General features: G+C 38.0%; 1 protein-coding gene across 2 annotated transcripts in view; it reads left to right on the top strand.

The window, feature by feature from the left end:
- Positions 1-13,844: 13,844 nt before the first annotated feature.
- The window catches only part of RASSF6 (Ras association domain family member 6), a 100,435-nt gene continuing 90,225 nt past the window's right edge, over positions 13,845-24,054 (top strand). For both annotated transcript variants that reach the window (XM_027854553.1, XM_027854554.1), the window contains exon 1: positions 13,845-13,954. In XM_027854553.1, the coding sequence (XP_027710354.1) occupies positions 13,933-13,954 (22 nt within the window). In that variant the 5' untranslated portion in view covers positions 13,845-13,932. The remainder of the gene's footprint in view (positions 13,955-24,054) is intronic.

Genomic DNA, 24,054 nt, shown 5'->3' with positions numbered 1-24,054 from the left:
AGTCACATTAAGCCAATCTGGATAGATAGAATCATAGAATATAAGGGCTGGAAGGGACTTCAGAGAATATCTAGTCCACCCCACAGCTGAAGAACATTCAACAAGTGGTAAACTACTCTTGGAGGAAGAGAGATCCCATTACCTCCCCTGGAAGCCCATTCCCCTCTCCAAGAGCTCAATTTTTTATACTATTTTGCCTTACCTCAAGGCTAATTTTGCTTCTTTAGAACCTCCATCCATTGGTCTTGTTCTGCCCTTTGGAGTCAATAAGAAATAACTCCAATCTAATGGAGGTTGATGACCAATGAGAATGAAAATCAGCAAAAACCATAACATTAGCTGGAGTTCTAAGTTTCAGGGAGTTAAGTTGATTGGATGTTGGAACTAAGTTAGAACTAATGTGAGATTCAGGCATTCATGTACCCAAAATGCTCTCTTTTCACCTCTACCTCTCAGGTATCCTTGGTTCACCTCAAAATTTGACTCCATTTCTGTATTTTATATGAAGCTTTTCCTGATTCCTTTACTTGCTAATGTCTTCTCTCCCCAAACCATACTGTCACTATTATATAAATACATACATACACACATACATACACACACATATACATATATACATATGCACACACGCATACATGTACATATGTATATTCTGTATGTTCATATATACAATATTAGAACATAAGCTCCTTATGCACAGGAAATGTTTCACTTATTTTTTTAATTTTCCAATCACCAAGAATTCATTTTTCCCTCCTAATGTCCCCCACTCACTGGAAGAAAAAAGAAAGAACCCCCATATTATATAAACACAGTGAAGCAAAACATATTTCCACATTGATAACATATAAAAATGCTTTATGTTTTTTCCATGTTAGTCCATCATCTCTTATCATGAGATAAACCATGTTCTTCTTTACCAATCTGCTATAACAATCATGGTTGACCATTTAGCTGGTCAGAGTTCTTATGTCTTTCAAAATTTTTCATTTTTATAAATGTTTAATGACAAATACAAATACAAATTTTAATACAAATTATTCAAGTTCTGTTCATTTTGCCCCATATCAGTTCATAGAAATCTTTCCATTTCTCTTTGAAATCATCTTTTTCTCATTTCTTATAGCATTATAGTTTTCAACTACAATTTTACCCAAAATTTGTTCAGTCATTCCCCAATTACTTTCTAGCAATTCTACATTGTTCTCATAATTTCTAGTAGCATAAATATTAAATCAAAATCAAAAGACTTGGGGTGGGGAATTGATGGAGAAATAAGGAATATGTTTTTAAGACAGGTCAAGAAGGTATTGTCTAAGACAGTGGTGTCAAACACACAGCATTTGGGACAGTTTTGAGTATAGACTGAAGCAGATTAAAATTTAATTGGGAAATATTTAACAAAATTAAAATTTGATAAAAGATGGGTAACTTTACATTTTAATGTTTGCCATGGTTTAGTGGCCCCCATTTCTATTTGGGTTTGACAATACTGACCTAAAAATCCTTGGTCTGGGGCAGCTAGAGGGCACAGTAGATAGAGTACCAGCCCTGAAGTCAGGAGGACCTGAGTTCAAATGTGACCTCAGACCAAACATTTGACACTAGCTGTGTGACCCTGGGCAAGTCACTTAACCCCAATTGCCTAAAAAAAAAAATAAATAAAAATCCTTGGTCTACCTAAAAATCATGACCAAAAAAGAGGCCTATATCATAACTTTCAAGAAATTATAAAGGAAAACTGTCCATATCTATTAGAATTTCTAGTCCTAAAAGGAAAAATAGAAAGAACCTATGAGTCACCTCCTGAAAGTAACCCTAAAATGAGAAATTCCATGAACATTGTAGCCAAACTCCAAAATTTCCAGGTCAAAGAAAAAAAATACTGCAAGCAATCAGAAATAAATATTGGAGGTACCAAGGAATGACAGTCAGAATCACACAAGCTTTTGAACTACCACTATAATGTAAAGGAGAGCTTGCAATACAATATTTCAAAAGATAAATGACAGAGGCTTACAACCAAGAATAACTTTATCTGCAAAACCACACCTCTAATAGAATAGAGGACTCACAAGCATTCCTGATGTGCAGATCATATTTGGAGTAGAAACCTTGAAATGTAAATATTTCAAGAGAAAACTAGAAAGGTAAAACATTTGAGCATTTGGAAGGGCCATGCAATGATGAAGTTCTTACATTCTAATGGGGGAGAAGAAATGATTGACTCTGTCTTCTGAATCCCAGGAAGGCAGGCTGGTTTGATAATAGAAAACCTATTAACATAAAAGATATTTTAAATAGTAAAAGCAATAAAAGTCATGTTTTAATTTTTTTTTCAAAATATAATACCCACAGAGATGTAAAAACATGTAAAAAAAATTGTGTAGACATGGGAACAAATGGGCTTTTCCTTAATTTGGCAAGTAGTGATAGAACCTTGAAAGTTGGCGCACAGAGTCAGAAGGCTCTTGAGGACCTGAGATTGATCAACAGAAAGGGATCTTAGAAGATGAGTAAGACTGAGGAAGTTTCATACTTAAAATGACTCCTCTCACTATCTGTAATATTAAGCATTGTTTTACTCTCACTAACTTTTTTTTATTAGACTTTCAGAGGGAGATAAGGAGGAAAACGGTTAGACTTTACCTTCATAATTCTGGCTAAATTGGAGATTACAGGGATAAATACAGACAAGAAAAGAAAGGAACTCTTTTTTTCCTGGTTTGTTGAAATTTATGGAATTATAAATGAACTAGAGACTAAAACTTGTAAGTAAAATGTGATAGCTTTATTGTAAATTTCCAAATTATGGTTTAAAATTTTTTGTAACTGCTAAAACATTTTAGTGGATTTTTTGAAGCTTTGCAGTTAGGATTAAGATTAAACACAAACAGCAAACACCTTTCTCCCCTTCCTGGAGGGTGATAGATGTACTTATTTTTCCAGTAGAAAGGTATTTCACCTATTAGAAAGGTTTTTCACCTACTAGAAAATAAGCAGAACTGAAGCTAGTTTGAAATGATTCAACCGAATTTAAATTGTTTAGGTAAATTAGTAGCAAAGTCACCTAAATTGAAATAGACTGTAACTCCTAAGGTAAAAGTTTAACAATTAATTGGTATTATATAAGGAAAAATAACTGAGAAAGAAAAAAAAGAGAATGGTAGAATATTTAAAAAAAGATGGAGGCCTTTTACACTGACAGTATAAATGTAAGGTAAGGATTTGGAGTTTTGGAAGGTGAGTTGAGAAGGTTTTTGAGCCCATTGAGATAAAAAGGAAATGAGAAGCTTTTTGGAGAAGTGCCTGTTAGCAGTTTCAGATAGACAGGGTTCTATCAAATTATAACAGTTATGAAATGGAAATTATAGAAATAATGTGCAGCATGGAATTATTTGAGTATTGCATATTAGAATTTCTTGAAAGACCATTAGAAAAGCTTGTTGCAGTCATTAGAGCCTCGTGGGTTCCAAAAAGAGGGGGACAGGAATATGGGACTGTCACCATTTATCTCTGAAAGGTACCTAACTGAAAGCAGAGGGCTCTATAATTTGACATATAGCTATAACATAGCTAATGGACCTTGGGAAAGTTGAGCATTTCAGTGTTTACCATTTGTGATTGTAAATCCAAATTTGATTTGATTGAAGTTTGTCTGAAACTAAATTATGATGTGGTCTCATTTAAATAGGGATATGTTCTCCTATTAGGATAATTGTGGTAAAGCAGAACTTAATGCAAAATACATTTGGTATTTGACGTTGAGGCGATATGCTTGGAAATGCATGGATCCGGAAAACTCGAGTTCAAATTCAGTCTCAGACAGTAGCTGATCGACCTTGAGCAAGTCATTTCATCTCTGGATGCCTCAGTTTTCTCACTGTGAAATGGGGATAATAATAGTACCTTCCTCCCAGGGTTGTTATGAAGAGCAAATGACATAATAATTATAAAACACTTAGCACTTTGCCTGGCTCATAGTAAATGCTATATACATGTTAGCTATTATTACTTTTATTAAGTATAATTACTCTATACTGGTTTTTGAATGTGACTGGCATAGAATGTCAAATCGATAGATGGTGATTTTCTACATAAGAAGATTCACCATGTATTCAACTGAATTAATATTGACTGGTAAAAAGTTTTGTGTTATGTATTTTAAATCTATAATAGTGTTAATGTTATTGTTAGACTTCTAATTTTTCTTGTATTGTGATTTTGGGGAAACTGTTGTATAAGAAAAGCTGTTAATTTGAGAAATTATAGCCAGAGGGTGATACAATTATATCATTAGAAGATTAACTTCTCTTTTAATCTGGATGCTATTAGATTATGAATTGAGCTGATGTTTGAAAACTATTAAGTATTTAATTGGGTGTATTTTGCTTTAAAATGGATAATAACTTACTCTTGGGAAAATTATCATGTATTTATTACATTTGTGAAACTCCGGAATGTGATTATTGTCAATTCCTAATGATTGCTGCTCCAGGATGGATTTAAACTAGAAAGAATAAATAATATAAGGACTTTTACGTGCTTGCATGTCCTCTTATATGCTTATTGTTAATTGTTATTACAATAACATGAGAAAAACAAGAGCCTAGTCCCAAGCTGTGATTAATGAAATTTTGCTATTTGAGGTGAAATCTCTGGGAAAGCAATTTGATATTATTTTGAGTTTTGATATCAGGTATGATTGTCTCAATTGTCATTAAGACAATGGTTTGCCATTCAAGAGAAAAGCCATGTGCTGCTCTGTCTCTGTCTGTCTCTATCTGTCTCTCTGTCTGTCTCTGTCTCTCTCTCTATGTGTCTCTGTCTCTGTCTCTCCCTGTCTCTCTCTGTCTCTGTCTCTGTGTGTGTCTCTCTCTGTTTCTGTCTGTCTGTCTGTCTGTCTTTGTCTTTCTCTGTCTCTGTCTCTGTCTCTCTCTGTTTCTCTGTCTCTCTGTTTCTCAGGGTCTCTCTGTCCCTCTCTCTCCTCTGCTACCTTCCTCTCCCTCCCAAGTGTCCTAATAAATTTTTTTCCAAAACTATTTCAGATTTGGGGGCTTGTTCTCTCAAGTGATATATGTAATGAGATAAACTAGAGTAACTGGATAAACTTGCCTCAATCCCTTATTATCTGTGTCACCCTGGGCAAGTCATTTAACCTTTGCCTCAGTTTTCTCATTTATAAAATGGTGATAATAATAGTATATACCTCATCAGGTTGTTGTGAGGATCAAATAAGGCAACATGTAGAGTACTTTGCAAACCTTAAAGCACTATACATATATATATATATATATATATAAACTATAAACTTCTAGTTATTATTATTGTCATTTCCAATAATCACAAGAACAAAACAAGGATACCATTATCACCACTATTATTTGATGTAGTTCTACAAAATCTAGCTTCAGCAATAAGTGAAGGAAAAGAAATTAAGGGAAAAGCTTAGGCAAAGAAGAAATAAAACTATAGCTTTCTGCACATGATATGATGGTCTATCTAGAACACCCTAAAGAGACAAATGAAATTAAGTGAAACTAACTTCAGCAGCCTTTCAAGATATGACATAAACCCATATAAATCATTGGCATTTCTATCCATTACCAACAAAACCCAGATGGTAGAAGTAGAAAAAGAAATTCCATGCAAATTAACTGCAGAATATATAAAATATTTGGGAATCTACCCACCAACGCACACATAACAACTATATAAATACAACTCTAAAATAGTTTTTATAGAAATAGCCTTAAGTAGAGAAATATGAATCACTCATATTATGCCACATCAGTATAATAAAAATGATAATACTACTTAAATTAATTTATTTGTTCAGTGCTAAACCAATCAAACTACCAAAGGATTACTTTATAAGGCAAGAAAAATAATAAATTCTATTGAAGGAGGAAAATATGATTGAGGATATCAAAGGAAAATAATGAAAAATGAATGGAGTGAAGATTTGAAACTCTGCTGTAAGGCAACAATTGCCAAAAACTGTTTGGTATTGGTTAAAAAATAGAGGCCAATTAAAGGACCACATCAGGCATATAATACACAGAAGCAAATAAACCTAGTAGCCTAAAGTTTGATAAATGCAAAGATCCTAGTTACTTCCCCACAAGGACTCATTATTTGATAGAAATTTCTGGGAAATTTTGGAAGCAGTCTGGTAGAAATTAGATTTAGATCAACATCTCACACCATATACAAAGGTAAGCCACAAATGGATATATGAATTAAAAATGAAAGGTCACATAGTAGACAAATTAGAAGATCAAGGAAGGAAATATCTTTTGCAAGTATGGAGAGGGAAAGATTCCTGATCAACAAGGAATAGAATATCACAGAAGATAAATGGACAGCTTTGATTACATAAAATTAAAAAGGTTTTACACAAATAAAATGAATGCGACTAAATTAGGGGGAAAATGTACTATTGTAAGAGCTATGAAATGGACTCACCATTCTTGGAAGTAATTTGGAACCACCTCAAAGAGAGTAAACTACGTATATCCTTTAACCCACTAATAGGCCTATACCCCCAAAGAAATCCAAGAAAGAAAAAAGGATTCACACATGCAAATATATTTAGAGCAGCTCTTTTTATTAAAGAATTGGAAATAAAGCAGGTACCCATCAATTGAAGAATGACTAAATTGATTATAATATGTGAGTGTAATGGAATAGTATTACACCATAAGAAATGACCAAAGGAGATAGCTACTAAGTAACCTGGCAAAATATGAATGAATTATTGGAGAGTGAAGTGAGCAGAATAAGGAGAATAATTTATACAATAACACCAACATTGTAAAGACCAACAACTTTGAAAGACTTCAAAAATTTAGGATAATGACAAAACATTCTATCTACCCCAGAAGGGCTCAAGGAGAAGAGGGAGACATATCTTTTTATAGAAGACTAATTTGGAAATTGTTTTGCTTGACTACACACATTTGTTTCGAAGTTCCCTCTGCCGGGGGGGGGGGGGGGGGAGAAAGGAAAATGGAGCTAGCAACAGGATTGCCAGAAAAGGAAAAGAAATAAAGAAAAGAGGGATGTTGAAGAAGTTTTAGTCCACAGAAAAGAGAAGGGAAGCCCAAAGGAAATAGGACAGGATAGCTTTGAAAGTTATACATTGAATTCATTAAATACTTAAAAGGAAATACAAAGTGACTCACAATTTCATGTTTAATCTTTTTCTGTATTATTTTGTATACTGAAGTGTTCATTTTATTTGATGCTTGTTAAGTTCAGAAAAAAATTAAAGAAAAGGAGAGCTGTAGGATGCTAGCTTGAGAGGACAGTAGATTGTAATGAAAGATATTTTAAGGTAAGTCTGAATGCAGTAGGAAAGGAAACAGAAGATTGGGAGACATTGGAAATTAGAGAAGGGAGATGATTAAAGAGGCTGCTGGAGAAAATGGGATGGGATGGGGTGAGATGGGATGGGAAGGGACGGGATAGGATGGGATGGGATGGGATGGGATGGGATGGGATGGGAAGGGATGGGATGGGATGGGATGGGATGGGATGGGATGGGAAGGGATGGGAAGGGATGGGATGGGGTAGGGTGGGATGGGATGAGATGGGATGGGATGAGGTGGGATGGGATGGGATGGGGTGGGGTGAGATGAGATGAAGAGCATATGAAGAAGGGCTGGTCTTGGCAAGGAAAAGGGTTACTTCATCATCAGAGATCAAAGAAAGAGGAAAGAAGAAAATGAGTAATGTTGTCAAGGCATTTTAAGATGAAGAGAAGAGAAGAAGAGGGAACTCATGGTGAATAATCTGCATTATGAGTTACTATTTCATATTTAAGTCATTGTCAGCACTTATTATGAGTCTTTTTGCATTGTAAATGTATCTGTTATGTGGAGGAAATAGCTATTCTAAACTAAAACAAACAAAAAACCAATACCCAGCTTCCATCATCATTGTTCAACTGAAACTGTTTTCTCCAAGTTTACCAATGGTCTTTTAATTGTCATATCTTATAACTTTTTTCTCAGTCCTTAACTTTTTTGACTTCCTTTCCTTCTTCCTAGACATTTTCTCCTCCCATGGTGTTCACCACACTTCTCTTGCCTGGATCTCCTCCTACCTGTCTGCCAGTCTTTCTCAGTTTCCTTTACTGAATTACCATCCTTATCTGACCCTTTATAGAGGGATATACCCCTAGTACTCTGGCCTGGGCCCTCTTTTCTTCTTTCTTTATACTGCTTCTTAATGATCTCCTCAGCTCCAATGGGTCCAGCTACCACCTCTCTGCAGATGACTCCCAGATCTAGAATTCCAACTCCCATCTCTACCAAACTCAAGTCTCACATTACCATTTACTACCTGCATATCCCACAGGCAACTTAACCTTAATATATTCAAAATAGAACTTGCTAATTTCCTCCTAAATCTATTCTCTTCTCAACATAATTATCTCTGCCAACAACAGCAAACAGCACCTTCCTACCTGGAATGTGCTCAGATTCTCACCATTGGCTTCTAAAATCACTAGCTTCCTTCAAAATTCAGTCTAAGTATAGCCTTCTGAAGCAGGAATCCCTAACCTAGGGCCCACAAATTTCGCAAAGATACACACAGATACACATATATGTGTAATTCATGTGTTTGTACGTGTAGTTGTTCAATCATTTTCAGTCATGTCTGCCTCTTTGTAACCCCATTTGGGATATTATTTTTTTTCCCTAGGCAATTGGGGTTAAGTGACTTGCCCAGGGTCACACAGCTAGTAAGTGTCCAAGTATTTGGTCTGAGGCTGGATTTGAACTCAGGTCCTCCTGACTTCAGGGCCGGTGCTCTATCCACTGTGCCACCTAGCTGCCCCCATTTGGGATATTCTTGGCAAAAATATTGGAGTGGTTTTCCATTGCCTTCTCCAGCTCATTTGATAGATGAGAAAACTGAGGCAAAGAGGGTTAAGTGACTTGCCCAGGGTCCCTCAAATGGGAAGTGTCTGACCCCAGATTTGAACTCAGGAAGATGAGTCTTACTGACTCCAGGCCCAGCACTCTACCCACAGGGCTATCTAGCTGTGTATTCATAATTATGTTTATATGTGTGTTTTCATAATTATGTTTCAATACAATTTATCCTTGTGTAATAATGTTTCTTTTATGACTGATTGAATGACATTTTTCCCTCCCCCTCCCCCATAGAATTCAAGCCCTTTAAGGAAAACTCCTGCTTCATTTTGTCTTTGTATCCTCAATACATAGTAGGTCCATAATAAATGCTTGTTCAGTGAATGAATTAATGATATTAAGCTTCTCTCTGAAACAAATCCCCATCAATATTCTATCATCAGTTTTTCTTCGGTGATACTGTATGACTACAAATCATGGCATCCCACAGCCCCCAATGGTTTAAAGGTTCATTTACCCAAAAGGCAATGGAGATACAAATGGCGGAGTGAATAGGCCACAATGTTACCCAGGAAGAACTACACAAAAGTGTAACATATATCATCAGAGAGATTTATGAGAGGAAAAGGAGGTGGGCTGACCATGCAGCTGGGGCAAGAGATAACCTAGGGACAGCCCACCTGCTTCAAAGTGTTCAAAGACTTAGAGGAAGGCCCCTAGGGTGTTGGATAGCTCCTCTGGAGAAATTGTAGGAGGTCATTAAAGAGAGTAGAACAAGATGGGAACATGGGGATGCAGATCATCTGCATGGGAATATCCATACTGTACAATCACAGGGCTGTCATAGAGGCAGAATGAGGTCATTTCTATCAAGTCATCAAATATTTACTAAGTGCCTTCTATGTTCTAAGTCCTGGGAACCCAAAGAAAGGCAAAAAGCAGTCTCTGCTCTCAAGGAACTCAGTCTAATTGAAGGACATACCATGCAAAGAACTATGGACAAACAAGCTACATCTAGGATAAATTAGAAATAATCAACAGAGGGAAAGCACTATCATAAAGAGGGATTGGGAAAACCTTCCTGTCAAAGATGAGATTTTAGCTAGGACATGAAGGAAACCAGGAGGTAGAGATGAGGAGGAAAGAATGGGAAACCGCCAGTGAAAATGCCCAGAGTCGGGAGATGGAGTGTCTTGTGCAAGAAATAGCAAGGAATAGGAAAGAAGGAAAAAGGGAAGGAAGGAAGGAAGGAAGAAAAAAGAAAGAAAGAAAGAAAGAAAGAAAGAAAGAAAGAAAGAAAGAAAGAAAGAAAGAAAGAAAGAAAGGAAGGAAGGAAGGAAGGAAGGAAGGAAGGAAGGAAAGAACAGAGGAAGGAAGGATAAAAGAAGGATGGAAGAAAGGGAAGGAGGAAAGGAGGGAAAGAGGAAAAGAGGGAGAGAGGAAGGAAGGAAAAGAGGAGAGAATTGAGAAAAGAAGGAAGAGAGGGAGGAAAGGAGGAAAAAAGGAGGAAAAAAGGAAGGAAGGGAGGAAGGGAGGAAAGAGGGAAGGAAGAAAGGAAGGGAGGGAAAGAAGGAAGGAGGAAAAGACAGAGAAAAGGAAGAAAGGAGGAAGGGATGGAGGAAGGAGGAGAAGGGAAGGAAAGGATACAAGAATTGATTCAGCATGTACTATGTACCAGGCATTGTGGAAAGTACTTTACACGTATTATGTCATTTGATCCTCACAACAAGTCTGGGAGGTAGGTGTTATTATCATCCTTATTTTATAGTTGAGGAAACTGAGGCAGAGTTAAGTGACTTGCCTGGAGTCACAGAGCTAGTAAATGTCTGAGGACAGAGTTTATATTTGATCCTGGAGATAATAAGGAGCCAATAGAATTTATTGAATGGGGGGAGGGGTGACCTCTATCATTATCAGCACCAGCACTGATCCTATCAATAGTTTTTTGAGAATATTTTAGATGAGAAACTTTCTACTTGTCTTATCATTTATTTGATGGGGGCAGGGAGGGAGGAATCTTTAAATCCCTTTCTTCATGGGAAGTAAACAATGTGTTAAGTAACTGTCCCTTTATCTCAAGAGTCCATCAGAACTCACTGTTCTAGTCTAAAATAGACTTTTGGATATTCCCCAGAGGGAAAATTTGGCCATTTAGTGTTAAGGAAAAGTGAAGTACTTTAAGGTCAAAAAAATTCTCTGTTTATGACAATTTCACAGTTATGCTTTATGTGTCCCTCACATTGCCTCTCCCATGAATGCCTGGCTTCCTCTGTGTAGCAACTTCCAGATTTGACTTTTAACTCTAGGTCCCACTATGCTGTTTAAGGTTTCTCATTTCCCTCTTCAGTTTCCCCAGCCTACATGCCTAAAATAACCTTATTTAGGAGATGAAATTAATTGGCAATAGTGGCTGAGTCACTAGGGCTGGTTAAGTTAATGTTTGTCAACTTTCTATTATCTATTATTTCAACCCTCTTGTGGAAGGAAATGTCAGCTGTCAATTTCCCAGTTTGTGCTACCTGGATTAAGCTGATGACAGACCACCCTGATTTCCCTTCCCCTTCCTGCTCCCTCCTTTTAGTCATTTCTTGCAACTGTGCAGACAAGATATATCCAGGACAAATTAGAAATAAACATTACATTCTAGGAGGTTCCCTCTCTTTCTCTACTCAGGAAATCTGTGATCATATTGAAACAAAGGTTGCTTGTTACCTCTCCGAATAAGAGAGACTCTCTCACTTTTAGGACTCCATGATGGACCTGAGATCCGGATTCATTTTTTTTTCTTTTGTTTGCTCCTAAGTCTGCTGTTAGGGGCAATCTTGCTGTCACTGTCTTTGACTCCAAGTCATTGCCAATGAATCCCTATTGGGAGGGACTGTCTAATCATGGAATCTGAATAGGAAGACACAAGTAGCCAAAGCCATGTTCTGCGCAGTAAGCTAAGGAAAGCCACCTGGAAACTAGATGATCAGAAGACATGTTCCAAGGATATCTGAAGAAGTGTATTTCAAAGGAGTATTGCCCAACTCCTGATAGTGGAGAAATGATAACAGTAGACTACAGAAGATGAAGGATCTGGCTTGAACAAAGACGTCCTGGTGATTCAGAGTCTGCAAACATTGCATTCAAAGGTCAGCCTATCCAGGCCAAAGGAAACTGTGAGCAGTATATCAAACTTTTCAATTATATTCACATGTCAATGAATTATGCCACTGTCATAGCGGCTGTACATAGGTTTCTAAGGCTTCTGTTCAATAGGATATGACTCACTGAGTTCATCAGAATAATTCAGCTTTAAATCATCCCTATAAATAATGAAACTGGTATATCCAGGACCCCACAACCAGATAAGTAGCTAGGTAAAGCTGTGGTTAGAAAACTGAACCTGGAGTCAAGGAGATCTGAGTTAAATCTAGCCTTAGGTACTTACTAGCTGTGTGACCTAGGCAAGTCACTTAACCTCTTTCTGCCTTAGCTTCCACATCCGTAAAATGAGGACGATAGCATCCACCTCACGGAGCTGTTAGCATAAAATGTGATATCTGCAAAGGACTTTGTAGACCTCAAAGTGCTATGTAAATACTACCTTAAATAAAAATAGACAGGCATAGTTTGGTTGAATGTTCCTTTCACTACTAGTTATGCTGTAATCACAGTGAAAAGAATATTGAATTTAGAGTTGATAGGCCTGAGTTCGAATTCTGATTCTGAAACTTACTAGTTATGTGAAGTATAGCTATTTGACTACAATGCTCCTCAGTTTTTTCATTTTTAAAATATGTATAACAATACTGGTTTCATTCACCTCTGAGGGTTGTTGTGGGGTTTTGTTGATGTTAAGACCTATATAAGTTTAAGCTATAATCATTATTATTACACAAAGCTAAAGTCTCAACCACTCTCTTCCTGTGGCATGTGAACTCCACTGGCACCAAGACACAACTTTGGCTGATCAATCATGTGAAGAAATCGAACTCTTTGCAAGAGTGTCAAGAATACTTTTGTAAAATAGCCTATGGTAGAAAAAATCTTATCTACCCTGCTTTATGGAGGAAGTTGCTAATTTGATGAGATTCACATTTTCTCCAAAGAAGGGTGGGGGAAAGGATGAAGTTTTGACACCAGGAGTTCCTCATCTCTTCAGTCAGTCGATTTATTACACAACCTATTTATGTGGCAGACATTGTGATGAGCACTGGAAAATGAAATGGAAGGTCCAGGAAAAAAAATTAATACTATACTGAGTAGCACTTGCCATCTCCGGATCTCAAACCTTCTCTGATGCTCCTTTTGTAGTTAGAGAAACTGTGGCGGGTAAATGATAGCTGTTTCTCTCAACTGAATCACATGCTGTGGCCCTTTTCTTCCTCCCTCTTATAACATCTGCTGGGCAGCAGGAAGGGGTTCAAATCAAGCTCATTCAAATGTATGGAGAAATAAAAGGCATCGTGAAGAATTATTTTCAGCCCCAATCAATGTCACTTATTAATAAATGTTAGAGCGGAAAGGGCACCAGGCTTGGAATCAGAAAACCTGCTTTTGAATTCCATGCCCTCCAGGCTGTGTGACTATAAGGAAATCACTTCACCTCTGAGTCTGTTTCAAGTAATGCAAAATAGAGCCAAGAACACTGGTACTGCCTGTGCCATAGGATTATTGGGAGGAGATCTTGAAACGTTACATCAGTGTGGTCTCCTGTCGCTCATAGAGGGGATGTATGGAGCCCAGGGAGAATCCAGTTAAGACAGGAGAATCGGCTCGCAGGCAGTCGCTAAAGCGTTAACCGGAGAGTCAATTTACCTCTTCTACAGGTGTGTGGTTGGGAGTGTTTCTATCAGCTGCTCCTCTCGAGGAAAATAAACACTCCCAACATGCACTGAGCCACGGGGAGTGTCTCAGGTTTCCAACACGCCCCAGCTTGTTAAGAGTTAGAGTAATAATTAACAGCTTCTTGGACTTTATAAGGCTGTGGAGGGACATCTGTCAGGAAGAGAACTCCCTGCCATGCTCAAAGGAAAACCAGACAAATCCTCTCCTTTCCTCCATGGTTCTGACCTCCCTCCCAGGTAAGTCAACTTCTTACAGTGAGTGGGCATCCCGTGCCACAGGCTGAGATGATTCAATGCTTCTCTGGATGACTTTGTTCCACCAACTGGAGGAAGGGGGAAGGTCAGTGTTAGAATGTATGGAATGAGGGAAAGGGAAGGGAGGAGCCTGAGCCCCTGGATTCAACCGCTTCAGGTCTAGTCATCAGGAATCGGAGCTGGGGGCATGAACTCTGACATCGTCCCGGCTGCACTTGTCCTCGGAATAAGGAAATCCAGAAACCCACGTGGGTCAGACCCACCTCAGGCTGAATATCCTCTTCCTTCCACTCTTTTCATTCTTTTTTCCATGTTCAAAGCAACCATTCTTGGGACGTCTTCTTGAGTCTTAAAAGATCCCCTCCCTATTAAGTTCTTAAATGTATTTTTAATCTAAATATTGTAAATATCTCATTTGCCCATGATAACAATACTAATAATTAGCATTTGTATAACCAGCCTCTAGGGCTTTAAAAACTATTATCTCATTTGATCTTAATAACAACCATTCGAGGTGGGTACCATTATCCCCATTTCGGAGCTGAAGGAACTGAGGCAAAGAGAAATGTCTTGGCCAAAGTGACACAGCTCCTAGTGTCTAAGGGAAGATTTGAACTTAGATCTTCCTGACTCCAGGTCCAGGAATCTTATATGCTACCTAGCTATCTAGAACTATGCTCTCAATGCCTCTTTCTCTGAATATTAAAATAGTTAAACTATATTTATATAATATTTGAGAAACAATTGAAGGGTAGTGGGCCTGGCCCTGGACTTGGAATCAAAAGACCTGAGTTCTAATCCTAATTCTGACACATTAGCTACATGTGCCTTCTGGCAAGTGACTGAATCCAGAGCCTCAGTTTTATCACCTATAAAAGGGTGTGATAGTAATTTCACTGCCCACCCCCTCAGAGCTGACATAAGAAGCAGTAGGTAAATTAGAAAGTGCTTTACATATAGGAATTCTTACTTTATTGCATTTTAGATTGGATTTTTTTTTAAAAAGTTTGCTTTAATCATTCTTTCTTACAAAGTGGGACAAGGAAAAACCCTAGAGACAGATAAGATTGACAAACTGCAATAATTATCAGCCCTAGGTTTAAAAATGCAGCTCTCCTACAATTGATGCCTCATATTCACATATAATCCAAAGTAACAGATTGATTTTATATTGGTTTGCTTTAAACACAGTTGAAATACTTGCTATGACCTTTCAAGTAAAATATTCAATAATTGAGCACTGAGGCAATTACCTGGACAGAAAAGTAACTAGTGTAAGTAAATACAAGATAATTTTGAGAAGGGAGAAAACAAAAACAGAGAGGGGAGCACGAAAGGCCTGGGATCTGGCCCAACATGTGAAGAAATCTAAGAGGTCTAAGAGATGTGGAGAAAGAATATTTGGGACCTGGGAGGTTGCCTTCTGAGCAAAGGCACAGAATTGGGGGATGGAAAACTGAGTTCAGGATAAAAGAATAGACTAGTTTGGCTGGAATTGAGCTTACATGAAGGAGATAATAGAAATAAGTCCAGAAAGATCAGCTAGACTGTGATGAATATTAGATACCAAACTGAAAAGTTTTATTTTATTCCTAGAGGCAATAGGGAGCCATTGCATGTTTTTGAGCAAGACAGCAACATGATCAGAATTAATGCTTGAGGAAGATTATTTTGAGAGTTGAGTGGAGGATGGACTGGAGATGGGAGAAACTGGAAGCTGATGAGGATCTGGACTAGGGAAGAGAAAAAGATAGATGCAGGAAATGTGGAGGAAGAATAGGCAAGACTTAAAAAATGCTGGAGATATGAGCTGTGAGGGAGAATGAAGAGTTAAGTTGATTCCAAGGTCCTGAACCATTTGACTGCAAGATTAATGGTGCCATCAATAGAAATGATATATTTTGAAAGAGAGATGAGTTTGGAGGGAGTATAATGAGCTACATTTGGAACAATTACAATTCTAATTAACAATAACAACATCTATATTATGATATATCCAGATATGATATAATCATACAATGTTGAAATTCTAAATATAAAGTCATCAGTTTAGAGCTATCAGGAGTCTTAGAGGTCATAGGATCATAGATTTGGTTGTTGAAAGGGAACTCAGAGGCCATCTACTTCAACTATCTCTTTCACAGATGAGAAAACTGAGGCTTTGGGAGGTTAAGTAACTGGGTTGACGTTACATGGATAGTAAGGAGGCAAAGCCATGATAGAAACTCAGTTCCCCTGACCCCAAATCCACCTTTATTCTTTTTACTATACAAATTGTTCCCTGCTTGAGGACTATTTGGGCATAAATACCTCCAGTAGTTCTAATTCATTTATAGCCGTCAGAAGTTTAGGATTGAAATTAATCTTATGGGTAATCTAACCATTCATTTATTTTAAAGAGAAGGAAACTGAGGCCTGGAGAGGTAGAGAAGCATCCCCAGGGTCACACAGTTGAACAATTATCAGAGGTGAAGCCATTTTTATCTAGAATTGCCAATCCAACCTCATTTCATTTCTTTTTGTGATAGGATTACTAGACTAGTAAATTGGGAAGATGTCAATATGATATCTCTTGATTCCTGTGAGACATTTGAAAACCTTCTTGTGACTGGACAAGATGGAAAAGATGTGGGCTGGGTGGCAGTACAATTAGGTAACTCCATAGCTAGCTGAAAACCATAGTCAAGGAACACTGATTAATGGGTTCTGTCACCTTGGGAGTGATCCCTAGCAGAATGCTTCTGGACTCTGCCTTTGGCCCTGTCAGTCTCACCATTTTTCAGCAAGTAATTGAATGAATTAAATAATTGAATGTAACAATCATTTATTAAGCACCTACTATGTACTGGACATCATGCTAGGCACTGGGGATACAAATATAAAAATGGAAAAGTTTCTTCCCTCAAGGAGCTTATATTCTATTGAAAGGGAAATAAGAAGGATTCAAGTAAATATAACACATTTACAAAATAAATGAAAAGAAATTTTTGGTAGGCTCCCTGATGGCAAAGGCCTCCTGTAGGAGAAGACACTTGAACTAAGAAGGACCAGCATCCCAAACTTGGGAACAGCTTGTGCAAAAACATGGAAAAAGAATTTGGAATATCATGTACAGGGAACAAATTGAACAAAAACATAAAGTACATGAGGGAGATTAATCTGAGATAAGTCTATCAGGATAGGTTGAACCCAGACTATAAAAGGCTTTAAAAACTGACAAAGTAGTTTTACTCTATCCTATAGGCAAAGAGAAGGCATTGAAGTAGGAGATTGCTATGATCAGTAATTGTAATTATAACTTTGAGTGTGAATGGGAAGAACTCTCCCATAAAATGGAAATAGATAGCAGAATGAATTAAAAATCAGAATCCAACAATATGTTGTTTACAAGAAACACGTTTAAGAATGACCTCTGCTTTAGGTGTATCATTATGTCAACTGTTTAGACTAGGATGGATTGTAGAGAGGCTAGAGACCAGGAGTCTAAGTAGGAAATTATTGTAATAGGTGGCACAGTACATAGAGCGCTAGGCCTGGACACAGGAAGATTTATCTTCTTGAATTCAAATCTGGCCTCAGATCCTTTCTGGCTGTGTGATCCTGGACAAGTCACTTAACCCTGTTTGCCTCAATTCCTCATCTATAAAATAATCTGAAGAAGGAAATGGCAAACCACTCTAGTATCTTTGCAAGAAAACTCCAAATAGGATCACAAAGAGTCAGACATGACTGAAAAACAATATAATAGTCCAGATACGAGGTGATGAGAGCCTATATTGGGATAATGACTATATGAACAAAGAGAAAGAATGATAGAAATATCTTGGAAGTAGAATTGAAAAGACTTGTTAACCATTTAGATATGTGAGAGATATAGAGAGAAAGAAGATGCAATGATGAGTCCCAGGTTGAACATCTGATTGCCTGAATGGATGGTACTCATTCAATAGAAATAGGTATAGTAAGAAGAGGAATGGATTTGGGTGGAAATAGAATGAGTTCTGCTTTGAACATGTTAAATGTGAGATACCTATGGCACTTTCAAGGAGAGATGAGCAACTGGCCATTGCAGATATGGTTCTGGAGTTCAGGGGTGAGATAAGGATTTGATAGGGAAATTTGGGAGTCATCTGCTTAAAAATGAAGATTGGACCCATGGGAGCTGATAACCTCACCAAGAAAGAAGGTACAGAAATAAGATAAAATGGCCCAGGACAGAGCCCTGAACTATGCTCAGGCACTAAGTGAAGGACATAGATGAGGATCCATCAGTGGAGACTAGGGAGTGAACAGAGATACAGGAAGAGAACCAGGAGAGGTCAGTGTCATGAAAACTGAGGGAAGAGAGAATATCCCAAAGATGGGGGTAGCCCACACAGTGTCAAAAGCTGCAGCAAGGATGAGAAATGAATAAAGGTCATAAGATCTAGCAAATGAGAGATAATCAGTGACCTTGGAGAGAAAAATTTCAAATGAGTGTTAGGATTGTAAACCCCATTATAAGGGGTTAAGAAGTTAAGAGGAAGAGAGGAAGCATATGAACAAGGAAAGAGGGCTTCTTCTAGGCCTTTGTGAAAGGATAGACAAAAAATGATAACTTGAGGGAATATTGGGATCAAATAAAGAAAAATATGGCATGGTATCCAATTAGTAGATGGAAAGGTTAGTTAATATATTGCAGGATTGGGGTCCAAAAAAGAGGTCAACCATCTAGAATGGTGGGACAAATCTAAGAAGATGAAACTTTAAGGGGGTAAATGTAAAAGCCACTGCATCAGGGTAGCATGGAGAGGATTGCAACATTAAGGTGCATAGGGGGAAAAAAACTTGGGAATTTCTCTTAACTATATTATTAATACAAATGAATAAATAAGTATGAAATGTGTCTGCCTAAAGAACCAACGTGATCTTAAGCAGCATGATCAAGAACAAGGTAGATAAACTTTCACACTCTACTCAGCATAAGCCAGACCACATCTAAAGTCATGCCTTCCATCCTGGGAAGTGGAATTTTTAAGTATTGTAAGCCACATCAGCAAGTCATCTTTAAGCTGATGAACCAGCCAGTCATTAAGACTTTGCAGTCACATCAGCAAACTGGCACGCATCTAGGGACAGTTGACCAGGATGTTGAAATGCCTCACAACCATGTCACGTGACAGACGATTAAAAGAATGGGTTTGTTTAACCTATTCAACTCAAGACAAGATGGTACGGTTGATTTGGCACTGGATGTAGAGTTAAAGACTCCAAGGGTTCAAATCCTGCCTCAAATATTTATAACTGTGTGACCCTGAGCAAGTCATTTAACCTCTGCCTGTCACAATTTTTTCACCTATAAAATGGAGAGAATCAAATGAGATAACATGCAAAGTATTTTTCAATTCCTTTTTTTATTAATTTATTTTGATTTATCAACAATCACTTCCAAAAGCTTTTGAGTTTTAAATTTTTCTCTCCCTCCCTCCCCAAGATGACAATCTGATATGGGCTCTACATACACATTCCTATTAAACATATTTTCAAATTAGTCATGTTGTAAGGAAGAATTAGAACCAATAGAAGGAACCACAAGAAAGAGAAAGCAAAACAAATCAGAAGGGAAAAAAAAGCAAGTAGTAAGCTTCGATCTGCACTCAAACTCCACGGTTCTTTCTCTTGATGTGGATACCATTTTCCATCATGAGACTTTTGGAGATATCTTAGACCCTTGCATTGCTGAGAAGGGCTAAGTCTATCAGAATTAGTCATCAAACAACGTGGCAGTTACTGTGTAGTATTTTTCAACCCTTAAAGCACTACCTGAATGCTTGCTATTTAAAGAGTTTTCCCATAAATCTTGCCTCTGGGCTATTCTGTATGCCAGCAAGGGTTGAACACAAATATTTACATAGATATTGGTTTGTTGAGTTCTACCTTGAATGACGAATAATTTGACCACCTGTGGTATCCAAAGGCCCTACCCCACATAGGCTAGGCTGAAATATATTAACACTGGCCTTCAGATTTAATTGGCTCATAAGTCTAAGGTTCAATTGATGGAGCTTGTTGGTGCCCTACATGCAAAAGAATTGGGACACAAAAAGCCACTTTGTGTCTTCGTTAGGCTGCTGACCAGCAGAAGACTTCAGACCTCACAAGAAACAGAAGCAGTGAAACTGGTTCACCTGAATGATCCTGTATGCTTTCTGGATATCCTTCCCCTACTATGGTGAAGCAAAGCCTTTTTTAATGATCATCAGATGAAATGAGATATTTGTCTCATTTCATTCCAGTATTGAACCTAAGTTACAAGACTAATGTGTATCAAGCCTAGCCTATTATTCCACAGAACCCCAAGAAATTAGGAATAATACAAAATAACTTTCAGTCTCATGTGGTCCTTTTCCAGTCTTGCAGTGATGGTGGCAGAGTAGTAAAAAAAGAAGGCAGTGGGTTGTTAGAATCATGCAATGTTTTGGTGTTGTTGTTTGGTCATTTTAGTTGTGTCTGATTCTTCATGATCCCATTTGGGGTTTTCTTGGCAGAGATACTGGAGTGGAGTTCCAGCTCATTTTTGCAGATGAGGAAATAGGGCAAACAGAGTTAAGTGACTTGCTTGAGGTCACACAGGTCATAAATGTCTGAAGCCAGATTTGAACTAAGGAAGATGAGTTTTGCTGACTCCAGGCGCTCTGGCACTCTATCCATTGTGCTACCTGGCAGTGTTTAGGTCATTTCTGAACATTAACTTAGCTGTTGGTGCATCACTGGCATAATCCTTGTCAAATGGACAACTAGTAGAGGAATTCCACCCTATCAGTCTTGACATTCTCCCTATAAACGAAACCAATGAGGCTGAGGTTGGTGGTTCACACTTATAATCCCAGATACTGTAGAGGCTAAAGCAGATTTCTGAGCTGCATGCAGTAGGCTAAGCCAATCGGGTGTCTGCACTAAGTCGAGCACCAATATTGTGAACCACCAGGCTGACTAGAGAGGGGTGAACTAGTTCAGGTCAGAAACGGAATAGGTCAAAGTTCCCATAGCAATCAGTAGTGGGATCATTCCATGAGAGGCTGCTATAATTCCAACCTAAGTGAGACAGACCCAGTCTCAAACAATCAATAAATATAACATGGCTCACAAATTCTCCTTGGAAAACTAAACAAAGGAGTTGACAGATTTCATTTTATCAACTGAAAACATCATTTGTCATCTGGTTAACATGGTAACATGAGAAATCACAAAAAAGCCTAGCTCTCCCACATGAACTCTAGAAAAAGTCTAAAAGGTCACCAGATGGAGCAATGACTGAAAACATAGAGAAATAGCAGCAACCAACCCAGGACTGTACAAGATGATGAACAGAAACGTATAAGCAATAGGAGAGGACTCATGCCAGGGAAGTTTGAAGACAAAGTGAGCTCTAGTAAATGGCATAAAGCCTGTGGGGACCCAGTGAGGCCTGAAACCAAACTGACCCCACAGGGCCTGAAATATGTAGGTGCTCTGAACCAAGTGGAGTAGAAGTGAACACAAGGTCCACTAATGGGATGCCTTTATTTGAATCAATCATAAAGGAAAATGACCCATATGAATTAGAATAAAAGGGCAAAGTGAAAATAGAATCTCATCACTCATTTTCCAAAAGAAAACTCAGAAGCATCTAGGAATATTGTAGCTGAAATCCAGAGTTTCCAGGTCAAAGAAAAATCCTATCAACAGCCAGAATGAGTTCAGGTACCAGAAAGTTTCCATTGAGATCACACAAGACTGTGCTGCAACTATTATCAAGGAAAGAAAATTTTAGAAAACAGTATTCAAAAGACAAAAGACAAAGGCTTACAATAAAGAATAACTTGCCCAGAAAAACTGAATATAATCCTACAAGGAGGAAAAAATGGAACTTGGATAAAATAGAGGATTTTGAAGCATTGCTAAGAGGGGGAAACAGTTCTTTAGGATCAATGAAATGCAAACACTTGAGATAGAAGAAACAGGAAGGTCAATACTTTGGGGCAATTGGAAGGGAATAGATGATGATGAAGTGTTTACATTCTAAAAGGGAGAGAAGAGACAAGTTTCCCTTCAGAATACCATTGATCACTCTCTCCTCTCGGATACTTTCTCTTCTCTGGATTCTCTTCAGACTGCCCTCACTTGTCTTTCCTCCACTGCTCTGACTACTCTTTCTCCATATTACAACAGCAACAACAATAATGATAGGGAGCATTTATATAGCACCTGTTGTGTATCAGAAACTTAAGTAAGCACTTTGCATGTATCTCATTTGATTCTCACATTAATCGTCAGAGGCAGGTGCCATTATTTCCATTTTACAGTTGAAGAAACTAAAGTAAATAGAGGTTGAGTGACTTGCCCAAGGTCACATATCTAGTAAGTATCTAAGGAAAGATTCAACTTCCAGAATTCCTGATTCCAGGCCTGCCATCTCCTTTGCTGGTTCATTCTCCATATTGTGCCCCCTTTCTGTGGATATGGGGCAGCTAAGTGGCATAGTAGATAGAGTGCCAGGCCTGGAGTCAGGAAGACTCATTTTCCTGAGCTCAAATCCAGCCTCAGATACTTACCAGCTGTGTGACCCTGGGCAAGTCACTTAACCGTGTTTGGCTCGGTTTCCTAACCTGTAAAATGAACTAGAGAAGGAAATTACAAATCACTCCACACTGTGGGTATATCCCAAGATCCTTCTAGGTCTTCTATTCTCTTTTCTGTCTTTTTCTCTTTCTTTCTCTCTCTCTCTCTCTCTATCTCTCTCTATCACACACACACACACACACACACACATACACACACATGCATACACTTTGTCTATACCCAAGGGTTAAATTATCATCTCTATGTAAATGACTCCCACACACACACCCAGTCCCAGTCTCTCTTCTGAGCTCTTGTTCTTCGTTTTTAACTGCTTATTGGGTATTTTGCAGTGGATGCCTCAAATGCCTCTCAAACAGAACATGCGAAAAACTCAATTCATTATCTCTCCTCTCAAATCCACTCTTCCAAACCTCCCTATTTTTTTGGAAGGCACCATTGCAATTTTTCTTGCCACCCAGTTTCACAAACTTGGAATCATCTTTAACACCACACTCCTCCTCATTCCACATATGCACTCAATTACCAAGCGTCCTCTCCATCACATGTCACCCTCTCTCTTCTTGCAAGGTCACAGCCCTATTCAAGATCTCATCACTCTAGTCTGGACTAATATAATAGTGTACTAATTGATCTACCCTTTCCAAGCTATCCTCCAAACAGCTGCAAAAACAGTCATCCTAAAACACTGGTCTGACCACACCACTCAGTAAAGTCCAGTGGCCCCTCTAGAAGTACGTCTCAGATTGAATACAAATTCCCCTACTTGGCATGTAAGTCCTTCACAACCTTCCTTCTGTCTACCTTCCCATCTGTGTTATACATCATTGCCCTTCACACATTCTGGAGTTCAGCCAGGTGGCTCCTTGCTGTTCTTCACTCACATCTCTCACACCCACTCCCCCTATGCCTGAAATGCTGAGCCCCCTCACCTAGGACTCTTAGAATCTTGCTTCCTTCAAAACCCAACTCAACTTCTACTTTCTACATAAGGACTTCCCTGGTACCCCAGGTGAATGTACCTCCCCTGATCAATTATCTTGTATTATTTTGTATGTATCCTGAAGAACTATATATATATATATGTATGTATATATATAGTATATATGTGTACATATATGTGTATATATATATGTATATATGCACACACATATACACATATATATAACCAAATATATAACTCTATATAACCATATATATAACCAAATATATAACTATATATGACTATGTATATAACTATATATATAAACTTAGACACACACACATACATCTTGTATTCCCTACCCTGCCCTCAAGAAAGTAAGCCCCTTAAGGGTAGTTTGGTTCAGCCAGTGGCCTTGTTGAATTTGAATTAGGGTAGGGACTGTTTCATTTTTGTTTTTGTATCTCCAGCCCTAAAGGGAATATTTGGCACACAAAAGGCATGTAATCCTTAGCATTAATTGATTAAATTACTGATTCCGCATAGCTGAACCTACCAG

Source organism: Vombatus ursinus, unplaced genomic scaffold, assembly GCF_900497805.2.
Source record: "Vombatus ursinus unplaced genomic scaffold, bare-nosed wombat genome assembly UNPS02010461.1, whole genome shotgun sequence".
NCBI lineage: Eukaryota > Metazoa > Chordata > Mammalia > Diprotodontia > Vombatidae > Vombatus > Vombatus ursinus.
Note: the sequence above shows the minus strand (reverse complement) of the source record. Positions and strands in the feature narration are given on the sequence as shown.